Below are 23,080 nucleotides of genomic sequence, written 5' to 3' on the forward strand. Positions count from 1 at the left end.
TTTAATTTCTGGCTTAATAGAAGACAGCTTGGTTCTCGTCTCTGCTTCTGCATTCAGTGTGTTGTGATATGTTGTTTTGGTGGAAGTATATGAAGAAAATCTGGTCTTAAACATACGTGTAGTTGGAAAAGGAAGTAGCATTTTAATATCCTTTTTAGATAACTTCAGATAGCCTTCTTAGATTCTATACCAAAACATGACAAGTTGTAGTTTCTTAAAGATTGATTAGCTGCATTGTGGATTCTGAAATTATATCAATGAAATTTTTACACCTCTTACATTAAAATGCATTGGTCTATCTTGTCCTTTGAATGGATCTTTTACCCAGGTATGATTTTATATATCATACACTGGTCACTTAGGAAATATCGGTTCAATGAGTTATGCAGATATTCCACATGTAGATACATTTTATAATTTAACATTAAAAAAACATATTTGTTGCTAGTACCACGTATCTCATTAGAAATGTCTTTGAATATTAGGAAGCTGTCAAATTTATAGTAGAAGATATAAGTTTTCCAAAATTTAAATTTTTCTTTGAAATCTCAAATTTTATGATTACCAAGCAATGCTATTGTTTTCTTTGAAAGAGCAAGCTCCCTTCACTCATTTTAGATAAAATATCTGCCATATATCCAATTCTGAATGACCATAGTTTGTTTCCAGTCTTTTTCAATAAAAATGATGTTCCATGAAAAACTGACTAATTTAGCTCTCAACTCACTCACCCAAGGGCAACCATCATATCTTGTTATGCAGCAAAAGTGCTTTATGCATACTTCCCATTTCATCAGATGAAATTATTTAAAAATCATGTATTTAATTTAATACAATTAATAACTTTTCTGCTTCATAGGCAACATGTTTTTTTTAAAGATCGGCACCTAAGCTAACATCTGTTGCCAAACTTTGTTTTTCCCTTCTTCTCCCCAAAGCCCCCCAGTACATAGTTGTATATTGTAGTTGTGGTTCTCCTGGTTGTGCTTTGTGGGACGCTGCCTCAGCATGGCCTGATGAGCGGTTCCATGTCCACACCTAGGATCTGAACCAGCGAAACCCTGGGCCGCAGAAGCGGAGCGCTCGAACTTAACCACTCAGCCACAGGGCCGGCCCCCGGCAACATTTTAAAGAGAAGATATTTCCCTTTTTTTGAAAGCCAGGAGTGTGTGGAGGTGAAGACCACAGTGACTGCCAATATAGTTTGGCGCCACTCCTTTGATTCATGCTCAAATGGCAGCAGTTTTACCCACCATTGCTTTTGCACAAATTAGTACAAATGGCTACATGGTGCAAAAGCAAGTCCTGTTTTAGCATTGTTGTGAAAATAGTTTTTACCCTGTGGACCCCTGTAAGGCATCTTAGAGACTCTCCACCCCCTCAGGGACCCATGGACCCCCCCTTGGAGAAGTGGCGCTAGGGGCTACATTTCCAGTCAGTCTCATCCAACTTCAAGTGACCAGTTCTCTGGATAATTATTTGCTTTGCAAAGTATAATTATAAGATGGCTAATCATTTGCAATTATATCACATGTAATTTTTGAATAATGGATTTAATAAGGTTATTAAGCCCATTAGTGTTTAGAACTTACATATCTTTTTTTTAAACATGAAATTAGGTTAGCAAATCTTAGCTGCAAAGCCCTTCTCTCTAATTTTCTGTTTTAATGCCCCAGGTGACACGGTTTGGAGTTATACACTGCTTTTCAAAATTGTTCTCTCTTATAATGTCTATTGGGTGGGAGAGGATAGATAACCTTTCAACCTTTGATTCTAGGACACTTCTCACCAAACAAAGACGTGTGTTTAAATGTCCTTGAATAGCATGACTGTGCCTCTTGTAACAATGGCTTTATGTATTCGTTTCTAAGGGTTTGCTACATCTCTGGCCCAATATAGCAAATTTAAGCCAGAGGCACAGGGAGCAACATTTACTCCAGAAAATTCCATCCAGTTTGTGCCCACTTATGTTGACCTCATCTCACTCTTCTCTCTCCAGCTTGATATGGTAACTTTGATAATTGCTTTTGGGTCTTTTGGCTTTCATTATCTTTTGTGGCTAACTTCAGCTTCTTACTTACTTTTTTTTGTAAAGATTGGCACCTGAGCTAACAACTGTTGCCAATTTTTTTTTTTTCCTGCTTTATCGCCCCAAACCCCCCACAACATAGTTGTATATCTTAGTCGTTCTAGTTGTGGCACGTGGGATGCTGCTTCAATGTGACCTGACGAGCAGTGCCATGTCCGTGCCCAGGATCCAAACCCTGGGCCACCGCAGCGGAGCGTGCGAACTTAACCACTCGGCCACGGGGCTGGCCCCCTTACTTACTTTTTTTTAAAAGCTATAATTGCTGCCCTGTTTTTCCTCCCAGCCCCCGAGCCTTGAAGAAGCTCTCTATTATTTAGCCCCAGCCTGCAGAACTCCATTGACTGGACCGACTCCTGGCTCCCCTTTAAGAAGAAGGGGATGACAACCATAAAGGCTCAGGTAAGATGTGGTTGGGTTCAGGTGGTTATTTTTGTTAAGGATTTGGAGTCACCTGTTTCCCTCTCTGGGGTTTTCTTGGAGGAAGCAGTAACACATAGAGGACAATACCAGAGTACCATTTTAATGGATAGTTTGTCAAGCACCCATATCACACAATGCGGGGCTTACTATGCACGAGCTTGACCTTTATTGCACTGTAACTCTGGCCCTGGTGAACCATGGTTCCTAGAACGTTTCAGGATCTGATCCATAAAATTAGCCATGTCTTATCTCAAGACACAGCTAGTTAAGGGGTGGGGAAAAGCATATTTGGTGGGGAGAAGCAGGGGCATCTCTCCCCAACAGTTTCCTCCTATGCTTCTAAATCAAGTAGCATCATAATGTGGATGTGGACTTAACATCGTGTCTCCCTACAACCACTAAACTTGAACATTGGAGAGAACTTCAGAGATCACCTGGAGCCACTCAACTCCATCATATAAATGAGGTCCAGGGATGCTAAATGTTCCACTGCGGGTTGCAGAGAACCAGGACGCTTCTACCTGCAAACACAGTCTCCTACTCCACCACACTGACTCATGGGGCGCTCAAATTTTAGATATTGCTTTTAAACAAGAAGTCCTTCCTTCCTGAAGTTTTGGTATTGTTTCCCATTCCTCTACATGTGTTACTGGGCCTTGGCTTTTTAAACTTAAATAGGATTTTCCTGTTCCATTAAATTGTTTTGAAGGTGATCTGAACACGAAGTGCTATTTTTAATCTTTTAAAAATACTTTTTTCTTCCCACGTTCAGGTATAGTTCTCCCTATGGCCAGGCTCCCAGCCCCTAAGCTACCAACCTCACGGAGGTTTTTTTTCTTTTTGCCTTTGACCCACTCAATTGCTGTCTGAGTTTTAAGAGATATTGCCTTTTGAATTTTCTGGAGCCCGAGAGTCAAGAGAACAGATTTTGTTAATGTCAACTCAACTAAAAGACACAAAGATTCTTAAAACTAAGGGGTTATGTTTGTCTTGTAATGCATGCACATAATTTCAGTTAGAATTCCATCCATTTCACAGAGGAGATACTAGATTTTGAGGGAGCGAAGTATATAATGGAAGAAGGAGAGGAAAGCAACCATCTTCTCTCCCAAACTGCATCTTTTTGCTTTCAGAGGTAGATTTTCTGAGGAACACTGTTAATACCCAAAGCTTGAGGCTGGTCACAGATAATAAGAAGCACATTCTAGAGATTCAGTTGAATGGAGAAATTCATAAATTCCAGCCCATCTTGATAAGCATTTGGACTCAAAGTGACATTTGCTCAAAATGCCTGTGGAAGCTGCCCATATCTTGCATAAATGCTCCTTCTAGGTCAATATTCTTTTCTTTTTCCTGACTCAACCAGAAAAGGACCTCCATCATATGCTAATCTCTCTTTAATCATCTTTTACACACTTTATAACTCTCTATGCCTTTAAGGAGGAGATTGGTGTAGCATAGATTATCTGCAGGTATAGTTTACGTGAAAGTATATGAGACAGTTTAACAGGAGCTACTGCTATGAGGAACATACCAAATGGTGACACACAAGGAGTGTCGTGCTGCTACGTTCCTGCTTAATGGGGGGATCCATTGCAACTCAGATTCCAGACAGAGAATTTCTCTTTCTGTCAAAAGGAGTTGAATATTTTCTTCCCATTCCAGCTGAGTGGCAGAGAACACAGGCCCCCCACACAGAAACAGGTGGCAACAAGAGCACTCTGAGAGAGGAAACCAGATGTATAGAGAGAGAAGCCCGTGCAGGGGAGGTGAACGGCCAGCTGCAGTGCGCACCTCCTTAGACGGAAATCATAGATCCTTATGTCAGAATCTCTCTGCATAGCCCTTATAAGAATTATAAACCACTTGTGTCTGAAGACTCCCAACTTTTCCTTTTCCTCTCAGCCCACTGCGTTTCTTCTAAGGCAGATCTGCCTGCCTGCTGGGCTCTCATAGGATGATGGGTGGAAACGTCTATAGGATTGGAGGGCTGGTGAGATTTCACATTGATGAGAGAGTAACCCCCTGATCTGAGGACAGAACAGATGCAGAAAGGAGGAGGGACACTGGCTTGCCCTTAAACCCACCAAAAAAAAACTAAAAACAAGTGAACAGAGTCTGCTTGGGAGCAGGAGCTAAACTGGGGTGGAGTTCTTGGGAGACTCTAGTTTTCGATTTAGGAGATGTGGGACAATTATTGGTGAGTGTCAGCTGTAAGTGGAAAGAGATGAGGAAGCAAGTTTTCACCAGTTTATCTGGGCCTGCTGGATGGATTCCTCTTTCTTTCTTTGTGTGACTCCAGTGAAGATTTAAACTATTTGGCAATTCATTTTAAACATCAGAATGGTCTTTTCTCTAAGGCAACTTAATGTGGCTTTAGGTAGAAAGGTGGCTGAGTTTTATAGGATTCATCTGTAAATTTAAGCTTCCATTAAAACAGTAAACTGTGTCCACTTCGTGTTCATAACTAATTCTTTTTGTTATTGTCATAAAAGCCTGGATTGAGAGAAATTTCCAGGTATTTTTATATTTAGATAGCTGGACCGGGTGGAGGGCACCTAAATATTATTTTCTCAATTCCAATGTTGACAGTGGGGAGATAAACAAGACTCTTCTGGAAAGCTGCTTTAGCCAGGCTATCTCTGGACATGTTCCAGGTGACAAAGGCAATAGCAACTGCAGCTGAGGAAAGAGGGGCTGAGGAGGGGACTCAAAGGGCCCCTGACTGCTGGGAGTTTGGGGACCATAGGAAAGAATACTAGGCACATGATCGACATCTGAAACAATACATGCCACATCTCCACACGGGGAGGGCTTCATTGGTTCTTAGTCATTTCCCCATCGCATAGTTACACTCTCAAACAAAGGGACAATGGCTAAATGGAGCCATGTTCCAGGTAGAGCCAGGTGGAATAAAAACAGCATATACGCATTGGGAGTTGTGGTCTAGGAGGGCCCTTGTTTACCAAATTACCATATCTCTGGTGCAATATGACACAAGGTTCCATGATGACAGATGCCACCACTTCTTATTAATGTGTGACCTTACTCAAGTTTCTTAACTATCTAATTAACCCTTAGATTCCTCAACCGTGAAATGCAGAAAATAATACCACCTACCTTGCAAGGAGATGAAATGAGAAAATCTGCACGTATAACACTGGGTGCTGTGCTTGGCATATAGAGAATGCCTCTTGAAGGTGACCTGTCACTATCTCTGTTATTGACACTGTTAGTATTGTTTTACTAATGACAGGATGAGCTTAATATTTTTTACATGATTAAACTTGAAAATCTACACCTGAACTTGAAAACGCATCTCCTTATATTCAGAAATGATTCCTGCATAAACATGAGTATGATTTCCTGAAGGTTGGTTATCTTCCAAGCTTCTTCTCTACCTCTTTAATCACCCCAATCTCCTAAATCCTTTAGAGTTTGGGCCCCTCGCCTAACACCCCAAAAGGAGGTGGCTATTGACCATCTCCATGAATTCTTCCTCCAATGAACTCTGCAGTTCTGGGTTGAGAGTTGTCTTCTGGCACATCTATCTTATATTATCATTATTTGTACATTTGTCTCATCTGCCTTACTTGATTGTAACTGACTGCAGAGATGGGACAAGCCTTATTTACCTTTAAATCTATAGCATCTATAGCAACTTTACCTGATTAGGTGGTAAGATTCAATAAGTATTTTTTAAATGAACGAGTAAAGAAGATAATCAAATAAATTATTCATGGTATGCAATATCCTTGAATAAATTACAAATATGAGGTGCTAAAACTAGAAATGGCTGTTCCCAAGCCCTGAGCCAACACCCAATCACACACAGCAAATTACGTTTGTATGTCACTCAGATGCGCCACGCATTGTCTCTGCCTTCAAATCCACAGCATTAAAGCCAGAATGATTCCAGGACCCTGAGACTTGGCAATTAATTTTAGCCATTACCTTTGTAAATATTACTTTCTGAGAGTAAACAATTACTAAATTTCTTCGTCCCTTGAATCAGAAAAATTCAGTGATGTGTTTGAGTATTTTCTATCAGAGGTCAACTCTAGGGGCCCTGCAGCAAGAATACTCCCTCCCTGGCAGCACTGATAAAATACAGTTTGCATTATATCCCACTGCATCATGGACTCTGTGTTAGTAGTGAGTTTGCTGTATGTTACTCATGTTCTCTAAGCAATTCCTAACAATTCTCATTTCAATGTCTTTGGAGCAAGCCCCATCTCCTGTTCTTTTCTTACAGAGAAATATTGAAATGTTTGAGGATGTGCAAACATACATACCCACTAGTGGAGTTCAGGAATCCAGTAATGCCAGAGAGTTGGGGCCAGTTGAGCTCATCCGTAATAGCTGTTGGTAAATTAACGAAGGATTTCTAAAGAAAAAATAAAGTGCTATTTATCAAAATTGTCATTTGTTTTCTACATGTAGTAAGATCATCCTTTGCCTAGGTATTGTTCTCTGTCTGTCTCTCTCATTCTCTTTCTTAATCTCTCTCTTAAAACGCCTTTGGCATTTAAAGCATAGCCCTCTTAGCTTTCACCCTTGTCAGAAAATTCACAAAGATCAGCAGCACTCATGAACTGGCTTCCATTCAGCTTCTGTGAAAGACGCAAAAAGCATGACAGCTCATACTCATTCCTCATTTGAAAGGGACGCTTCAGTAGATGGGTAAGCTTTCCAGTCTTTCAAATTCACTGCGATTTTCTCCATATTTTAGTTTAGGTATTCACAAAATCAATTGCTTGAAATGCCTTCCCTAAGTTCAAAGCTGTGCCCTTAGTCAATAACATGGTGCATCCTGACCTCCTTAGCGGTCTCAGGCACCTTTAAAAATCTAATTATATTTTCTTTCCTCACAATAATGCATGTATACTCAAATATGGCCTATGATTTCAAGGGGTTCACAGACCCCCTGAAACTCTTGCACACACTCTGGTTCAAGAACTGCTGACGCGAAGTGTTAACAAAATTAGGATTCATCTGAACTGCATTTCTATGGCTTGTGCCAAATCACAAAAGAAAAATGTTGCGACTTACGTACCCTTATCGCTCCTTTTATAAATGACCTCTGGGATAAACCCTTCCTTTGGTCTAATTTCTAGATAAAGCTTATCTAGACTAATGTGTTTGGAATAAGGTTGCCAGATTTAGCAAATAAAAATAAAGGATGCCTTGATAAATTTGAGTTTCAATAAACAAAATGTGGTATATACATACAATAGAATATTATTCAGCCTTAAAAAGGAAGGAAATCATGATACATGCTACAACATGGATAAAGGACATCATGCTAAGTGAAATAAGCCAGTCACAAAAAAGAAAAATACTGGATGATTTCACTTATATGAGTAGTGTTGACAAACTCATAGAAACAGAAAATAAGAAGGTGGTTGCCAGGGGCTGAGGGGAGGGGAGAACAAGGAATTGCTGTTTAATGGGTGTAGAGTTTCAGTTTTGCAAGATGAAAAACTTCTGGAGATTGGTTGCACAACAATGTGAATATACTTAGTGCTACTGAACTGTACATTTAAAAATGGGTAGGGTGGTAAATTTTATGTTATGTGTATTTTACCACAGTTAAAAAATAAATATGAAAAGAATTGAATTTCAGGTAAACAAGGAATAATTTTTAGTTTAAGTATGTCTCATACAATGTTTGGAACACACTTAACACTAAAAACTATTCATTGTTTATCTGAAATTCATATTTAACTGGCTGTCCTGTATTTTACCTGGGAATCCTCGTTTGGATAAAAACTCTGAAAGCCAATGTTCCCTTTTTGCCTTGGCTGACAGGGAACCTCAAAGCCTGGCTGCAGGAAGCAGTTTATCTCAGGTGCAGAGTGTGATCTCCTCCATGTGCCCCTGTGTTTCTCAACACTGACAAACCCTGGCCCCTTTGGATGAACATGAAAACCTCGAGTCCTCCTTTAATGTTATTTTAAAATAAATTAATTAATTAAAGGTAATGTCTAAAGATAGATCACGTCAAAGCAATTGTCGCATTGAATACGAGTTTTCAAATGGCGTATGGCCTTGTTCCCTGCTCACTTCCTCCCCCGTGATGATCCCCAGCCTGCCTCCTAAAGAGAATCTGAAGCTGGAGCCTGCCAGGGAAGGAAAAGCCACACCTTTCTCTCACTAACCACTTGACAGTGTATCTTTATTGTTTCCTCTGACTACAAAGTCACCCATGTTTGTTATAAAAATTCAAACAGTATAGTGATTTACAGTATAGACATGAAAGTCCTCTATCACCTCCACTCAAGGGAGAATTATTGAGAGATACCCACTGGTAACACTGAGTCATGTACATATAGTGGAATCTGCCAGGATTCTCTAAACTCGGAAAAAGTCAAAACTCAAGTACTTTTCCTACTGTCAGAATGATAGAGAGTGAGGACTCAAAATAAATAAAATAAAATTTACATTTCTCAGTTGTGGACTGTTATTGGTTGAATTGTGTACTCAAAAAGATATGCTGAAGGCCTAACTCTCAGCACCTCAGAACATGCAGATGTAATTAGTTAAGATGATGTCGCACTGGAGTAGAGGGGGTGCCTAAGCCAATATGACTGGGGTCCTTAGAAGAGGAAAGAGAGGCACAGAAACACAGACAGAGGCGGAAGGTCAAGTGATAAAGAAGGTAGAGATTGGAGTGAGGCTTCTACAAGCCAAGGAACACCAAGGATTGCCAGTGGTCACCAGAAGCTGGAAGGCATGGAACAGATTTCCTCTGAGACCCCTCAGGAGGAACCATTCTGCCCACCTCTTGAACTCGAACTTGTAGCTTCCAGAATTGTGAGGCAACAAATTTCTGTTGTTTTAAGCCAAGCAGTTTGTGGTACTTTGTTATGGCAGCCCTAGGAATGTATGATAAGGCCTGAACTGGACAATTACTTGTAGTTCTTATTATTCAGGGAGTCAAGATATGAACCCTTCTACTATGTTGATTTACTCCTCAAAAGAAGTCATATCACAAACAAATATGCTCACACATAGCAGTTATCCCCTGCTGCCTGGTACTATTTTCCATGGCTCGGTGAGTTTCCTCCACTCCCCTTTTCTCAATCACCTCCTTCTTCCACAAGCCAATCCCAAAATCTTCATCCTTATTCTTATCCCAAGTGTGATTTCCAGCACAGTAGGGGCTGGAAGTGGAAGGAGCGTTGTCGGGGAGGATGGCTTCTTGGGATACATCTGTATTAATAATGATTTACAATTAATACAAAGGAGCAGAAACAAACCCATGGAAAGGAGGTTCCCAACAAGTCTCAGAGGACCCTTCAGTTCTAGTGACTGGTACTTCCTCACCGCTTAGCAGGAGGCACCCACTACTTTCTGCTCAAAGTTCCACCATTACTGTGACTCAGCTACCCTCTGTTTTGGTTTCTATTTCTCCTGCCATTAAAAATCAAACATCTTCTCTGTTTTTTTTTTTTTATCTTATTTTTTTCCCCTAGGTCTTTCTGTTGATAATGAGTGTTTGCTGTAGGATTTGAGAACATTCAATTCTTCTAGAGAAGACAAGAAAGACAAATAGAATGGATGAAACTCATAAGAAGTGCTAAGTCGAGATAGTGAGTAAGCAAGTGGCTTGTGAGATGTAGGCAGAATTTATGAGCTCTGTTAAGTCAGTTAGCAACCTGTAAAACATGTTAAAAGTTAAAAGAATGATACAGTACTCCCCCACACCACTCTCTCACCTTTTTCTCAGTCATCTGCACAATGATAACCCCAGATTTGGGAAAGTGGGTATGGGACTCTGGATGCGCCTGCCTTCCCTTTCACAGGAAGGAGTTAGACAAGAACTCTGCTGGCATAGGAGGTGTGTCTGATACTCGCTGCAGTCTGGAATAATATGGAAGGGATGGTCATTCTGAAGTTGCCAGCAAAGTAGGGAAAAGGTTTTGCTCTAGGAATCAGGAGATCTGACTTTTACCCGTGGCTCTACAAATACAGTACAACTCCATGGTTTGGATATGACACATTAGAGATGGATTCTATACTCCATCCAGCCCCCACTCTCAATCAGGGGTGGGTGATAAAATTCGTATCTCCCGGATGGGGGAAGAGGAGATGTTGAGGGAGAGGTAGGACTGGTGAGGAAATGGCCTGCAACTCTGTCTTAGGAAGTAGGATCTCCATGTCCCAGTGTCCTCCTAGCTCAGTATCTCTGGATCAACCTAAAGAAATGGGTCTCAGCTACCTAGGAGAATTCTGGACTCTCCAAGAAGCCCCAACCAGCCCTGGAATCATCCCCATCAGCTGGAGTGGACAGCGGCTGGTGCTGAATCACAGCTGGGACCAGGGTGGGTCTGTATCCCGCAGCTGGAGGCCTGGAAGGCCCAGGAAGGTCAGCTGCATGGGTTTATCCTGTTTATTTGATTAACCTTGAAACAATGCAAATCTGTGTTTTCCTGGTTAAATGTTTTAGACTTCACTTACGGCGTTACGGTGAGGTTTTACTACTCTTAGCTGTGCAAAATCAGGGAAGATGTAGCTTTACGAGTGTCTCAGTTTGAGTACCTCTGACAGCTGTGGAATATTACCCTATCTACTTCAACAGGACTGTTAGGAAGACCAAAAGACAGTGACAAAAGCAGGTTGACAAGTAGAAGCCCCACACTATGTAAAGCATCATATTTAGGACAGATCACCTAGTGTCCCTTTCTAAGTAGATTGTCCCAGGTTTAAGAGGAGTGAAGTTTATTGCCAGATCAGAGAAAAGATTTGAGCAGACAACTGGAAGCCTTGACATATTTTTTCTTCCTTAGTAAATTTGGTAGATAAAAATGAGAAGTAACAGCCATTAATAGCAAATGTTTTATAGACCCTAGCAAAAAGAGAATGTTTAAGTCACATCACATTAAACACTAAAAGCCTTATTCACACAACATTATACCCAAGATATTTCAGGCATTTAAGGCAGGAAAAATGCAAATTAAGGTCTCCCTCATCAACTCCTGCTTCTTCCTCTTGAGCATTTATATTCTCAGGAAACTCATCTTAAATGTACCTTAAATGTACATATGTGGAAAGACTTAATATTTACCAAGAAAAATTTTCCAAATTTGTAGAGAGCATCAGAAATTCAATGAGTATTAAGTCAAATATTGCACTGCTTCAAATTTTCTCCTGATTTTATCAATACTATAAATGTGTTTTTATGTCATAATTGGCAAATGTATAGTCTCATGTAATATTTTAATTTAACATTGTGTATTGTATATTTCCATGCATTGAGAAAGCCCAGTGGTCCTCATTTTTAATAAGTATTTAGTAATATTAATTTGGAATATTTTAAGCCCTACCTTCAACAAGAAACTTATATTTGAGTTTCTTAAAGCCATCTTAAGTGAGAGAAAGAGAGTAATGGCATCGATGATACATTCTTCTGGTTCTGCCAGACTTCCAATGACAGAGGGAATATTCTTGGTGCCTTTATTTCACTGTTTATGTTTGAGCCCTCCCAAACCAGCAATGCTGTGGACAGTTGGCATGGTGTATTCCCTTTTCTAATACTCTTAACTGGGTTAGACCTAAATTGATTATTTTCAAATAGTACTAAGTCACTTGGAGGAATCTGCAGCTAACTGTTGTTGGAAAAAGACATGAAAAATATCATCAACAGTTAAATGTCGTTTTTATTTATTTCCCAAGAAAAACTCTCAAGGCAGATAGGTTTTGTTGTTTTACCCAAAGAAGAAAATAGCTCTTATATTGTTTTTCGTTAATGAAGCAAGAGTCTCAAGGCCTGGAAATCGGAGACAATGACTATCAGTTTAGGCTTGGGACCACGGGTCTCCCAGTCCTGTTGTCCTGCCAGTGCTTCACCTGTTTTGCAGGTGGTTTAGGTGAGGTTTTCCTCTTGCTTTAGGCCTTTCAATCCCACAGTGCCACCAGACTGCCTCCTGCCTTCTCCAGCCACCCTGTGTCTCAACCCCCACCCCTACTACCTGAGCGCTTTTTCTTGTAGGAATACCAAATTATGAAACTTTAAGAGCCCTCCTTGTCCCTTGCACAAACTTTCTTGCTCTGGTCCCATTCCTTTAGGCTTTGATATGTGAATAAATCCTATAAATCACGTATATCCATTCGTGATGCTTGACTGTGGTTGTTCCCAGAAACTTTTGCATTTTAAGGCAGAGGAGGGTGCGAACTAATATTGAGTTCCCTTTATGTGCCAGGCACTGGGACAGAAAACATACATAAATTGTTTAACTTCATTGAACAGCTCTGTGAGGCAAGGATTAGACTCTCTCCCTCTCTTCCTTCCTCACTCCCTTTCACAAACACTTTCTGAGCAACTACCATATATCAGATGTGGATATTACTCTTAAAAAAGAACAAATACCCAGGCCTCAGATGAACAGCAGTACATATATGAGCACGCCTCAACCTAATGATGGATATTGAAAAAGCCCCTTTTATGATGGCACATACTGTCAATGGTTCTGGTCTGGGGAGGTTTATGTATTTTCTCTTGGTGGAAGAACCCCTTGCCTTGGACAGTGTGGGGCCCAGGAAAACCATGGTGAACAGAACTCAGAGGGAGTTTGGACAGCTTGCCAAGGTCACAGAGCTGGTAAACAGTGGCTCTGGGATTTGAACCCAGGGTCTTGTGGAACTAGGAAGGGAGAGGCTTGGAGCAGGCAGAGATTCTCAAGAACCTCAGCTTTTAATAGCCCATTTGTATCTGGTCCTTGCTTTTCCCTGAAGCTTCTAAGTCTCACAAAATTGGCTAAGCTGGGTTTGCCAGTCATTGAAAATGAGGCTTCCTGGTTACCTGCTGAGAAAATGGTCTCTCAGACATAACTTTAGGTAAAAAGTTCAGAAATCCACAGATAACCCAGGAGTTGCCACTATCTTTTTCTCCTCTGTTTCTCTTATATGGAAGCCATGCATAATTTATGAAGAGTGCAAAATGAGTATTTTTGGGATAACTACTGAAACAATCTGTGACCCTACACAGACATCTCTGTCCACACCCCCCTCACATATTCCCAGGGCCTGTTCTGGCAGACATATGCTGGGGAAAGGCAGCCACAGAGAACAACGCACACTGCTGATCTGGAGGTTCATCTTCCAGTAGGGCCTCGCAGATGAAGTTCCGGGAGAATGGGGAGAGAATGTACCATGTAGTTTCTGCCTCTGTAATCTCAGGCTTAACCAAATCAGGCAGTGCTGTTTGCACAAGCTTATGCTTTGATATATACAACTTCAAGAGTGTAATTTAAGTCTGAGTTTCATTAGTGAACTTTAGAGTCCCATGTGCAGTGGGATGAGGCTCCTATTGAAGTCTCTGTGGTCCTATAATTCATTAAACACACACACACACACAGAGACAGAGAAACAGAGAGACAGAGAGACAAGGAGAGACAGAAAGAGAGAAAGAGAAAGAGACAGAGAGAGAAAGAGAGAGAGAAAGAAACACATCAAGTGCCAGCCTGTGCTGGGCACTCTGTTGATCATCGTACTATTGTATAGTGAGTTGCTTCTTTGTGGAAGGACTTTCACAGTCTAGCAGGACACAGAAAACACACGCTTCCCAGCTGGGTGACCTTGAAGACTTTCCTTAACTCTTCTGTGTCTCAGTTTTTTAAATCTATAAAATGGACTCATTACAGCCCCTATCTCATTGGGTGGTTGAGAGGATTAAAAAAGATAATCCACGTCTAAAGTTTAGAGTTGTAAGTGCTCAATGAAAGTTACCTGTTAGTGGTATTGATAGGGAAGTCCAGGGTAAGAGAAAGGACACCTCTCCCACATATGGGGGTTCAGGTAAGGAATTTTGAAAGAAATGTTATCCAATGTGGTCCTGTAAAGTTAGTAAGAGGGAGCCAGGCAAAGAAGGGCAGGGGAAAAAGAGTTTAAGCATTGGCAACGCCATTTTCAAAACCCCAAGGCCAACTTCATCATATTATGTACAAGGAAGACCAACAAACTCCCCCCGAAACAAGACCTCAAACAGCAAGTATGCCAGTTATCTATTGCTATGTAAGAAATTACCCCCAAATTCAGCAGCTTAAAACATACTACGTACAAGCAGCCCAGTAACAATAACTGCTCAGCTCCTTGGCTGACGCCCATTCGATGCACATTTAAACTTAAGCTTGAGCTAAATAAGTAATTTTCAGGGAAAAGGTACAGCATTTCATCTTTGACCCTATGCCATCCAAAAACTTATGGGGTGGTGAAGAAGTAGTCAAATAAAGAATTCTAGCAAAATATGACCACTAAATATAAAGAGAACAGAATAGCAGGCAACAATCTTTCATCATTTTGCCTGAATACAGCTCTTTTTACTTTTATTTTTTTTACCTTGTCAGCTCCTTTTAGTCTCTTCCTTTCCCCTTGTCTATTATTTATTATCTAAGCTCTCACCAAATGATTTATTTATTCAATGAGTGAGTCAAGGGATGCGTTTATCTAACTGCCCCGTACCAAACGAAAACGCCTTGTGCAGTGGGACTTTTCCTACGGAATTCAATTCTCTCTATCATTATTTCCACAGTGATTGGAGAACTGTATCCAAATTCATAAAAGTAAGAAAATAAGCGTTTAAAATGTCTTGGTCTTACACAAAGATAATCACAGGTCAATTCTTTCATGGGGCCAGTGAAACAAATTCTCTCACAAACAGAAAAAATAACTTCTCTAAGGGCCTGAGTCAGGCAACCAGGGGTATATATCATAGATGTCCACTCTTTGGGCACCTTCATTTGATTTTGTGAAAGTTGGGTCATTTCTGAAGCAGCCAGGCTGCCATTTGTCCAGGGTTGGGGTAGTTTTCCTTTTTTGAGGGGTATTATCCAGCGTTAGACTTGAAGAAGCTGAAAGTCCACAGTCAAGCTACAGACGTGAGAACAGGGGCAGCCGTCACAGGGGCACCTAATGACCAGGCCTGAACTGGGCTTTCCCTCCCCATTATCTCGCTCAGGAAAAATAATCTCATTTTCTTCCTCTCCCCTCTTTCATCTTCTACCAAGAAGCTGTCATAAAACCTCACTGCATCAATTCTTGCAACTTGCACAGACGATGGCCTTGGGTGACTGCCGCAGCCTCTGGCCAGGGTCCCTGCCTCCTCTCTCTCCCCCTACTATCTTCAGCAATGTGTCCCAGAACCTCATGGGAGCTTCTTTAAAATATGGATCCTGTTTGGGTAGGTTTGTGGTGGGGCCCTAGAGTCCTTATTCTTATAAGTGCCTTAAATGGCTGCAGCGACTGGTCAGGTTTGGGAAAAGCTGCTCTCTAGGCTACTGTAGCTATTCAGTGACATCCTCTACATGGCACCACCCTCTGCCCCAGCCTTTTCTCATAGCCCCACCTCTCCCACCCCACTCAGCCATCTGCAGGCCCCTCACATCTCCAGGCCTTATCACAAGCTCTTCCTCCTACTCCACTGTCCTTACTGATTGCTATTCATTAGTCAAACGTCAGCTCACTCTGACTTCCTTGACTGCCCTGGCCTTCTCCCGTGAGGTGCTCTCCTCCGGCTTTCCACACACCTTGTGCAAGCTTAGCTAATTGCACCTAACATGTCAGCACGAGGGCAGAGCAGGCAAACTTTCTCTGCAAAGGGCCAGACAGTAAATTTGTTGGCTTTGCAGGCCATTTGGTCTCTGTTGTGTCTATGCAGTTCTGCTGTTGTACTGGAGAAGCAGCCATTGACAATGTGTAAATGAGTGGGCATGCTGTGTTCCATTAAAACTTTATTTACAAAAACAGGTGGAGGGCCACATTTGACCCAAGGGCCATAGTTTGCTGACTTTTGCTGTAGGGTCTGACAGACTCAGCTTGTATCTGGGCTCCATGTTTAAATGCATTATCTTGGGTAAGCTAGCTAACCTCTCTAAGTCTGCATTTCTTTCTAAACTACACATAATAATAGGGTCACTTCGGTATTAAATGAGATAATACTGAGTACAATACCTGGAATTTGGTAAACACATGATAATATTTACTTAATGTTATTATTATAATTGTGAGTTTACCTATCTATCTTCCCAACTAAACTTAAAGCTTCTTGAGGTTAGAGACTGCTCTTCACATTTAGAGGTCCAGTTGTCCACTCTTAACTATTTCTCTCTCTTTAATGGGAGAAGTCCCCCGGTGTCAGTTGGGCACATGCTGCCTAGCCAGGGGCTGCACTTCCCAGCCTCTCCTGCAGCCTGGCGTGGCCATGTGAATAGGTTCTGGACGATGGGGTGTGTGAGAGCATGATGTATGCCACTTCTGTGTCAAGTTCCCCTGAGGGATGTGTGTGCCTTCACTTGGCCCTTTTTATTTTATACAGATGGGAGGTGGCAAGAGTGGGAGCAGCCACCTTGGACCTAGAGATTGAAGCTGCTTGTTGAGGATGCTCTAAATGTCCCATCAGTCCTGGCCTACCTCCCTCTGGATTATTATATGAGAGGAAAATACATTTCCATCTTAAGTCACTGAATTTTGAGATTCTTTGTTAGAGCAGCTGAGCTGATACACTGCTTGATTAATCACTAGTCTTTTAAGAAGGGCTGACCCATCCACCCTTCTTGTTGGCTCTCAAATATTCTACCAACATGAGACCATGACCTCTTTGCTCCTTCCTGATCTACTTTCCTTTGTGTTCTTTATCAATTAGGCTTTAAATTCTTGGCTCGGTGATGCTGTCTTCAATTTCTTCCTCTGGAATCTTTGTGTCTCATAATGCTCCCTTTGATTTTCCTCTAGGATTTATTTAGCTCATACCTCTGACCAACGCTCCAGCCACTGCCTTGAGTAGAATCCCCAGGAAATCATACAGAAGCCAGTCTTGACCTCCAGGTGTTTGGCAAGGGCTGGGCTGGGCCACCTCTGTCTTACTCATTCCCCCAAGGAGTGGCATGGAGGGAATTAGTTGAATAAACCAATGAATGAATGGTGTGTAGCAATCAATTCCAACCATCCAAAATTATTTTTAAATGCCAGAAGTTTCCTCTTTCCACATCCCAAGTGATTTGGGCTTCTAAATGTTTCCTCTGTGATGAGTTCATTCCGAGTCCCATTTTATGGCTGAGAAACTTGAGGGAGAGTGAAGCAAAGTGGTAGATATAATTATCCAGAGGACAAGAGATTGTACTCCAGTCTTAGCAGCACACTGGATTGCACAGGTGTTTACTGACTTACGCTGCCTCCCTATGCAGAAATCTCTATCTAATGTGCTGCGAGAGCAGGCATGTGGGCTGAGTAATTATAAATGCCTTTCAGAAGTATGGAGCTTAAAATAATTTCCTCTTGTAGTTTTTCATAACAAAGTGTTTGTCTTTTTAATTCTTGCAGAAGGCAGTGAGGGCGAAGATCACTGATGTTTTCAGAAGAATGAGCTTGCAAGAGCACCCTACTTTGCTGGCAGGTAAGAGACCCAGATGCTCACCTTGAGCAGGAAGAAAAGGGCATTGAATTGATCAGGACTCTGGGCAACAGCCCGTCTGGCTTGTGCTCATGAACAGGGAAAGGGACCAGAAGAACATTCTGTCTCTTGTGGCCTGATTGCCGTTGGAGAAAAAATTCACCATGGTGAACACAACTCTCTTTTTCTGACAGAATAAATGAGAAGGAACCAGGATTGAGGCTTCTCTTTTCACCGGTTAGCATTTTTAATCTACCAGCCTGCAAGATGTTTGAGGAGCAGAAAATGTAATTTTGTCCAGTTTTCCTAAGCAACAGCCTTTCCTCATATTGAAAAATGATAATAAAGTACTCTAACTCTTAACAATTTCTGGAGTTGACATGAAATTAGCTGAGGTAGAATTTCTGTATTTTATATGCTCCATGAAAAGCAGCCTTTATGCTTAATGGAAGCTTTATGCTCACTGATAAATCTGGAGAGTGCAGAGCAGGGCGGGGTAGCGAGAGGCAGAGTGAGAGCTTGGATACTGTCTGTGGGCTAACAGAGAGTAGACAAATCTGATCTACAAAACCACTTCAAAGAGAGGGATGAAGCACATGCAGGTTTGAAAGACTGCAGCCACTCAACTCTCAGGTGAATGTGCATTTTCTGCAGCCAGATTAAGGATTCATTTTGTCCTTGACACAGCATGAAATTCAATCTGCGCCTCCTCACCCTACAGACAACAGCCTGCCATGGGTCGTGCTAAGATTTTATAATAGTACATGCAACAGTCTTCACTAGCAAAATAAACATTTGGGAAATTATATTTCAGAGTTGCTTCTCCCTTTACCCCTCCATCTCCAACCCGTCATGCAATTCTGATTCAGTGAAATGCAGCATTTAATATTTTGGAAATAATTTCTAAACAGATGGGGGAAGAGGCAGGAGGGCAGCATTTATTGCTGGCCTTGATGATCTCTCTGCCTTCCTTTCTTTCTCAACAAAACAGCTCAAGCAGTGATTGTCTTTCTTTTGAACGAAAAAAAAATCAGACAGCATGAAAGTGTTTTCAGATTTGCTCTTTGTCTTTCTTTGAAATCTTTCTAAGTTGAGGTCTTTCGTGTGACATAGGAAGCTCATTTTGAACCTGACCACCAAGGATGTCCTGGAGAGAAGCGAAGGTTAAGGAGGGAGAGGGCAGAGACATCTTTCTGCCCCAAGGAATGAGGTTCAGAACCCTTTGTTTCTGCGGAACCACGAGGGTGATTCTTCACACTTTCTTTATGGAACTACAAATATCTTTCTAGATGAATACACTCCTAACCTAATTAGCTGTAAACAAGCCTCTCAGGTGCCACACTGCCTTACTACTGCCTTACCAGATGATGGCATGAACAGGAGAGGAAGGGGCAGCTGCAAGAAAGATACCCAAGACTGTGGACTCCTTCAAGATGGGCACAGCTGGGATGGGGTGGTGTACCTGCAGGAGTGTTTTCTGCTTTACAGGGGGACAAAGGCAAAGAAACGTTGAGTGGTCTTGTAAGGGGCAGAATGGCCTACAATAAATACTTGTTTTTCTTACAGTACTTACTGTCAATATGATCTTGGTGCAGCAAAGGAACAGCACCAAACACGCTGGGGGGTCCTGAAGGGTCTTGGTTCATAACACGCATTACCACTGTCACACCCCTAGCGAGGCAGCAGTTGAATGTTCACTCTGGAATAGGTGGTCTCACTATGGTTCCTTTTGTTGGAACATGATTTCGCGGAGGGATACAGGGTAGGGTCAGGCACCAGTGGCCATTGGTTACTCTCTAGTTTCAAAGCCAGTGCCACAGAATCCAAATTCTGAACCTCTGTCTGCTCAACAAGTCAGAGAAAGGTCGCACGCGGTTTCCTTTTTGAAGACGGTTTTCTGGTTCTGCGCCATCTGCTGGTCATTTTGGGAAGGATTCCTTAAGGCAGTTGAGGGAATAACGTGGCATTTGGTGAACCGTAGCCAATAGGCGCCTGCGGGGGTGAGGTAGGTCCCAGGGTAATAAGGACGTAAAGAAATGAGGTTCTAATGGCCAAGGCCATGCTGACGACCAACGAGGCCTCAGATTCCGCGGGGCCTCAAGTCAGAGTAATCAGCGCCGGCCTCTGACAGCTCCCCCAGCTTCCCGCCACTCACCCAGCCTGGAGCCACCGCATGATTTCTGCTGCTCTTCAAGCCCCTCGGACATCCCCGCTTTCTGGTACCCAGTGCTGCCTTGGACTGATTCCAGACTTGGTCTGAAAGGGTTCGAGCGGCTTGTACCTCTGGGCTCCAAGGCCATTCCTCTATTCTCTGCTCAGGGCTGGAGGCTGCGAACTACACTTCCCAGACTCCTCTGCATCTCCCGGCCAAGGGGCGGCGTAGGAGCGCGATGGGGAAACAGCAGGAGGAGAGGAGGAACTATATTCTGGCTTGCAGCTTAGGTCAGCGTCTTGCAGCAGCTTCCGGCCTCCTTTGGTACTACCAGCTCATCTCTGCACCCGTCAGTGGTCCCAGTAGCAGGTGGTCTTGGCAGTCAGAGAACATGCTGTGCTGAGGTCAGAGCACCAGCTGCACCGCGTTCTCTAGCTTCTGCTAATACCTCGTCTTCCTTTTTGTTCTGGAGCCCTGGAGTCAGTAGCTGCTTCTTGTGATGATTAATCTTTGATGACTTCAGCCACCACTTTTTGTTCCAATACCAATGTCATCAGTTCCACGTATTAAATCCAACACGAATGCAACCAATCCCCTATGTTAAATCCCCTCTGTTGGAATGCTTTTATTTTCCTGACTCCTCCCTGCTAAATGTTAACTTTGATACTGACTAGGAACCTAGTTTAAAAGAGTTCCACCTGCTGAATTAGCCAGAAGGTTGGAGGCTCATTTCCTTTTGTGGTGACATCACTAAAAGGCTCTCAAATAGTTGAACCTATGGGCAGAGTGAGGACTGAGGACATTCACATCATCAGAGTATTCTCAATGGACTCTCTCTTGGGGAAACTCACATATTCCAGTATACTCTAGAAATATGTGAGTTGAGAGACTAGTCCACACTATGCTGATGGCTTCCCCAATTTTCCCTAAAACGGTCTATCTTAGAGTACATCTTTTCTGGCATTTATAGATTTGAAGAATTTTGAAAACTACACTGCAGTACCCTACAACCACTTCTTTCTTTTGTAAATCCTCAAAGTTTGGACGTCAGAGGCAGTGGGAAAACTCTATGACAGTGATTCTCAAAGTATGGTCTGGGGACCCCTGGAATCTTTGAGATCCTCACAGAGGGCTCATGAGATCACTATTTTCATCATAATACTAAGACTTGATCTACCCTTTTCATTTTAATTCACTCATGAGAGTACAATGGAGTTTTCAAGAGGCCCCATACATGGATATTGAAACAGATTGAAGGCAGAAGCAGATATGGGGATCCAGCTCTCTTCTAGTCAGACATCAAGGAGAATCACAAAAATGGAAAAAAAGGCCATTCTTCTAACTTAATTTTTTTGTTTTGTAAACTAAAGTTATCATTAAAATGTTATTTATGTCAATGTGCTTCCTGTTGTTATTTTCAAGTGAGTTAATAAATAATTCATGATGGAGGCTTCTGATCTCTGGGAGTGGTGAGTGGAGGGAGAAGAGACATAATCAGGTGTGATCTTCTGGCTGGGCAGGTGTCCAAGCCTGGATCTCTCTATATTGGGGGTTTTTGTGGGGCTCTTGAGAGGCCCTGCTGGGAACATTTGACTAACCTCCAATGGCAGAGTTGGTGCATTCTCTTCACGCCCCCTATGGTCATTTAAGTTTCATGCTCCAGCCTCTGGTCATGTGGAGGTTAACTCCCACGTTGAGGTCACCTTCCAGGCAGTCCTCTCCAGGGTTTTCAGTGGTCCAGAATGGCTTTCCCTTTTTGGGATTCATGTCCTTGCCCCAGGACACATACTCTTTCTGTCCTGCTGCCTCACCACTCTTATATTACTCACAAGAGTGTCACACACCAGCCCTTTTGACCCCAATCTCTGGAGACACCTATCCAGGCGAGCCCCACTGCCATACTGACACCAGACATTCCTGGCCTCAACTCTTTTAGACCTTTGAAGTGGGAGTTCAGCTACAGGTTGCAGAAATGATTTTCACTCCCTTCTTTTGCAGGTCCTGCTTGGTCCTTCTAATATTTGACTGTGGAAGGTGGGAATAGTTGGCCTAAATGTCTTGGAGCCTCAGCTGAAACTTAGGTAGAAATAAATAGTCCAATTTTTAACATCCTGTTATAAAATCATCCCAAATTTCTGATGAGATGGCTATCATTATTTATATTCTATAGATGAGGAAATTACAGCTCAGAGAGGATAAGTAAATGTAAGTGGATAAGTCAGGATTTGAACCCAGGTCTGTCTGATTCAAAGTCCAAGATTTATTTTATATAGAGATGGCTTAAAATTCCTCTCTGGGCAATGCTCTTGACTCACGGTGTCAGTTTCATACATGGCTCTTATGCTATCAGTTGGGTGACTATACATACCAGTTTGTATAGGCCAGTCTAGGTTAACACATATTGTCCTCACATAATTATCAGTAGTGATCCCTCTTATCTCAAGTTTGGACAATAGGTTGTAAGTTCACTGTAACCATTGGGGGTTGAGGGTATGGTGCAGAGGGATCAGAAGCACCAGAAGTTTATTGGGGGGCAGACTCTTCCAGTCGAGTTTTCAAAGGCTGGCTTAGACCTTGCAGGGAACATCTGCACTGGGGAGATGAAGTCCAGGCTGGCTCCCAGATGCGAGGATGCCTGGGAACAGCCCTAGGTCAACCCCAGCCTGGTGGGACATCCAGCTGGAGAGGGTAGTTTCTTCAGGAACTGGACATAAAGTCCATGTGGGGGGAAGGTTGTGAGAAAAATACATGTCCACTGTTGATTCCAGAAAACTTCGGAGTTTCTCCATTTCATTCTTCCTCACTGTACCCTTCTAGTTTAGAACGCTTTTACTCTAATGATGACAAGCTGATCTTCTTGACTGCTGTTCCTCCATCTAATCCATCCTGCCTATTGAAACCAGAGTGATTTTTCTAAAATCAAAATCTGACTGCTGCTATTTCTCAGTTTAAAAGCCTTCAATGGCTTCCTGTTGCCTTCAGATTAAACTCCTAATTCTCGAATGTGGCTTCAAGTTTCCTTGAGATCCGG

At 42.2% G+C, this 23,080-nt stretch overlaps 1 protein-coding gene across 5 annotated transcripts in view; it reads right to left on the reverse strand.

The window, feature by feature from the left end:
* The window catches only part of AOAH (acyloxyacyl hydrolase), a 180,343-nt gene that overhangs the window by 66,139 nt on the left and 91,124 nt on the right, over window positions 1-23,080 (reverse strand). For all 5 annotated transcript variants that reach the window (XM_070511887.1, XM_014840719.3, XM_070511882.1 and 2 more), the window contains one exon: window positions 6,805-6,896. In XM_070511887.1, the coding sequence (XP_070367988.1) occupies window positions 6,805-6,896 (92 nt within the window). The remainder of the gene's footprint in view (window positions 1-6,804; window positions 6,897-23,080) is intronic.

This window comes from Equus asinus, chromosome 1 (genome assembly GCF_041296235.1).
Source record: "Equus asinus isolate D_3611 breed Donkey chromosome 1, EquAss-T2T_v2, whole genome shotgun sequence".
In the NCBI taxonomy this organism is placed as follows: domain Eukaryota; kingdom Metazoa; phylum Chordata; class Mammalia; order Perissodactyla; family Equidae; genus Equus; species Equus asinus.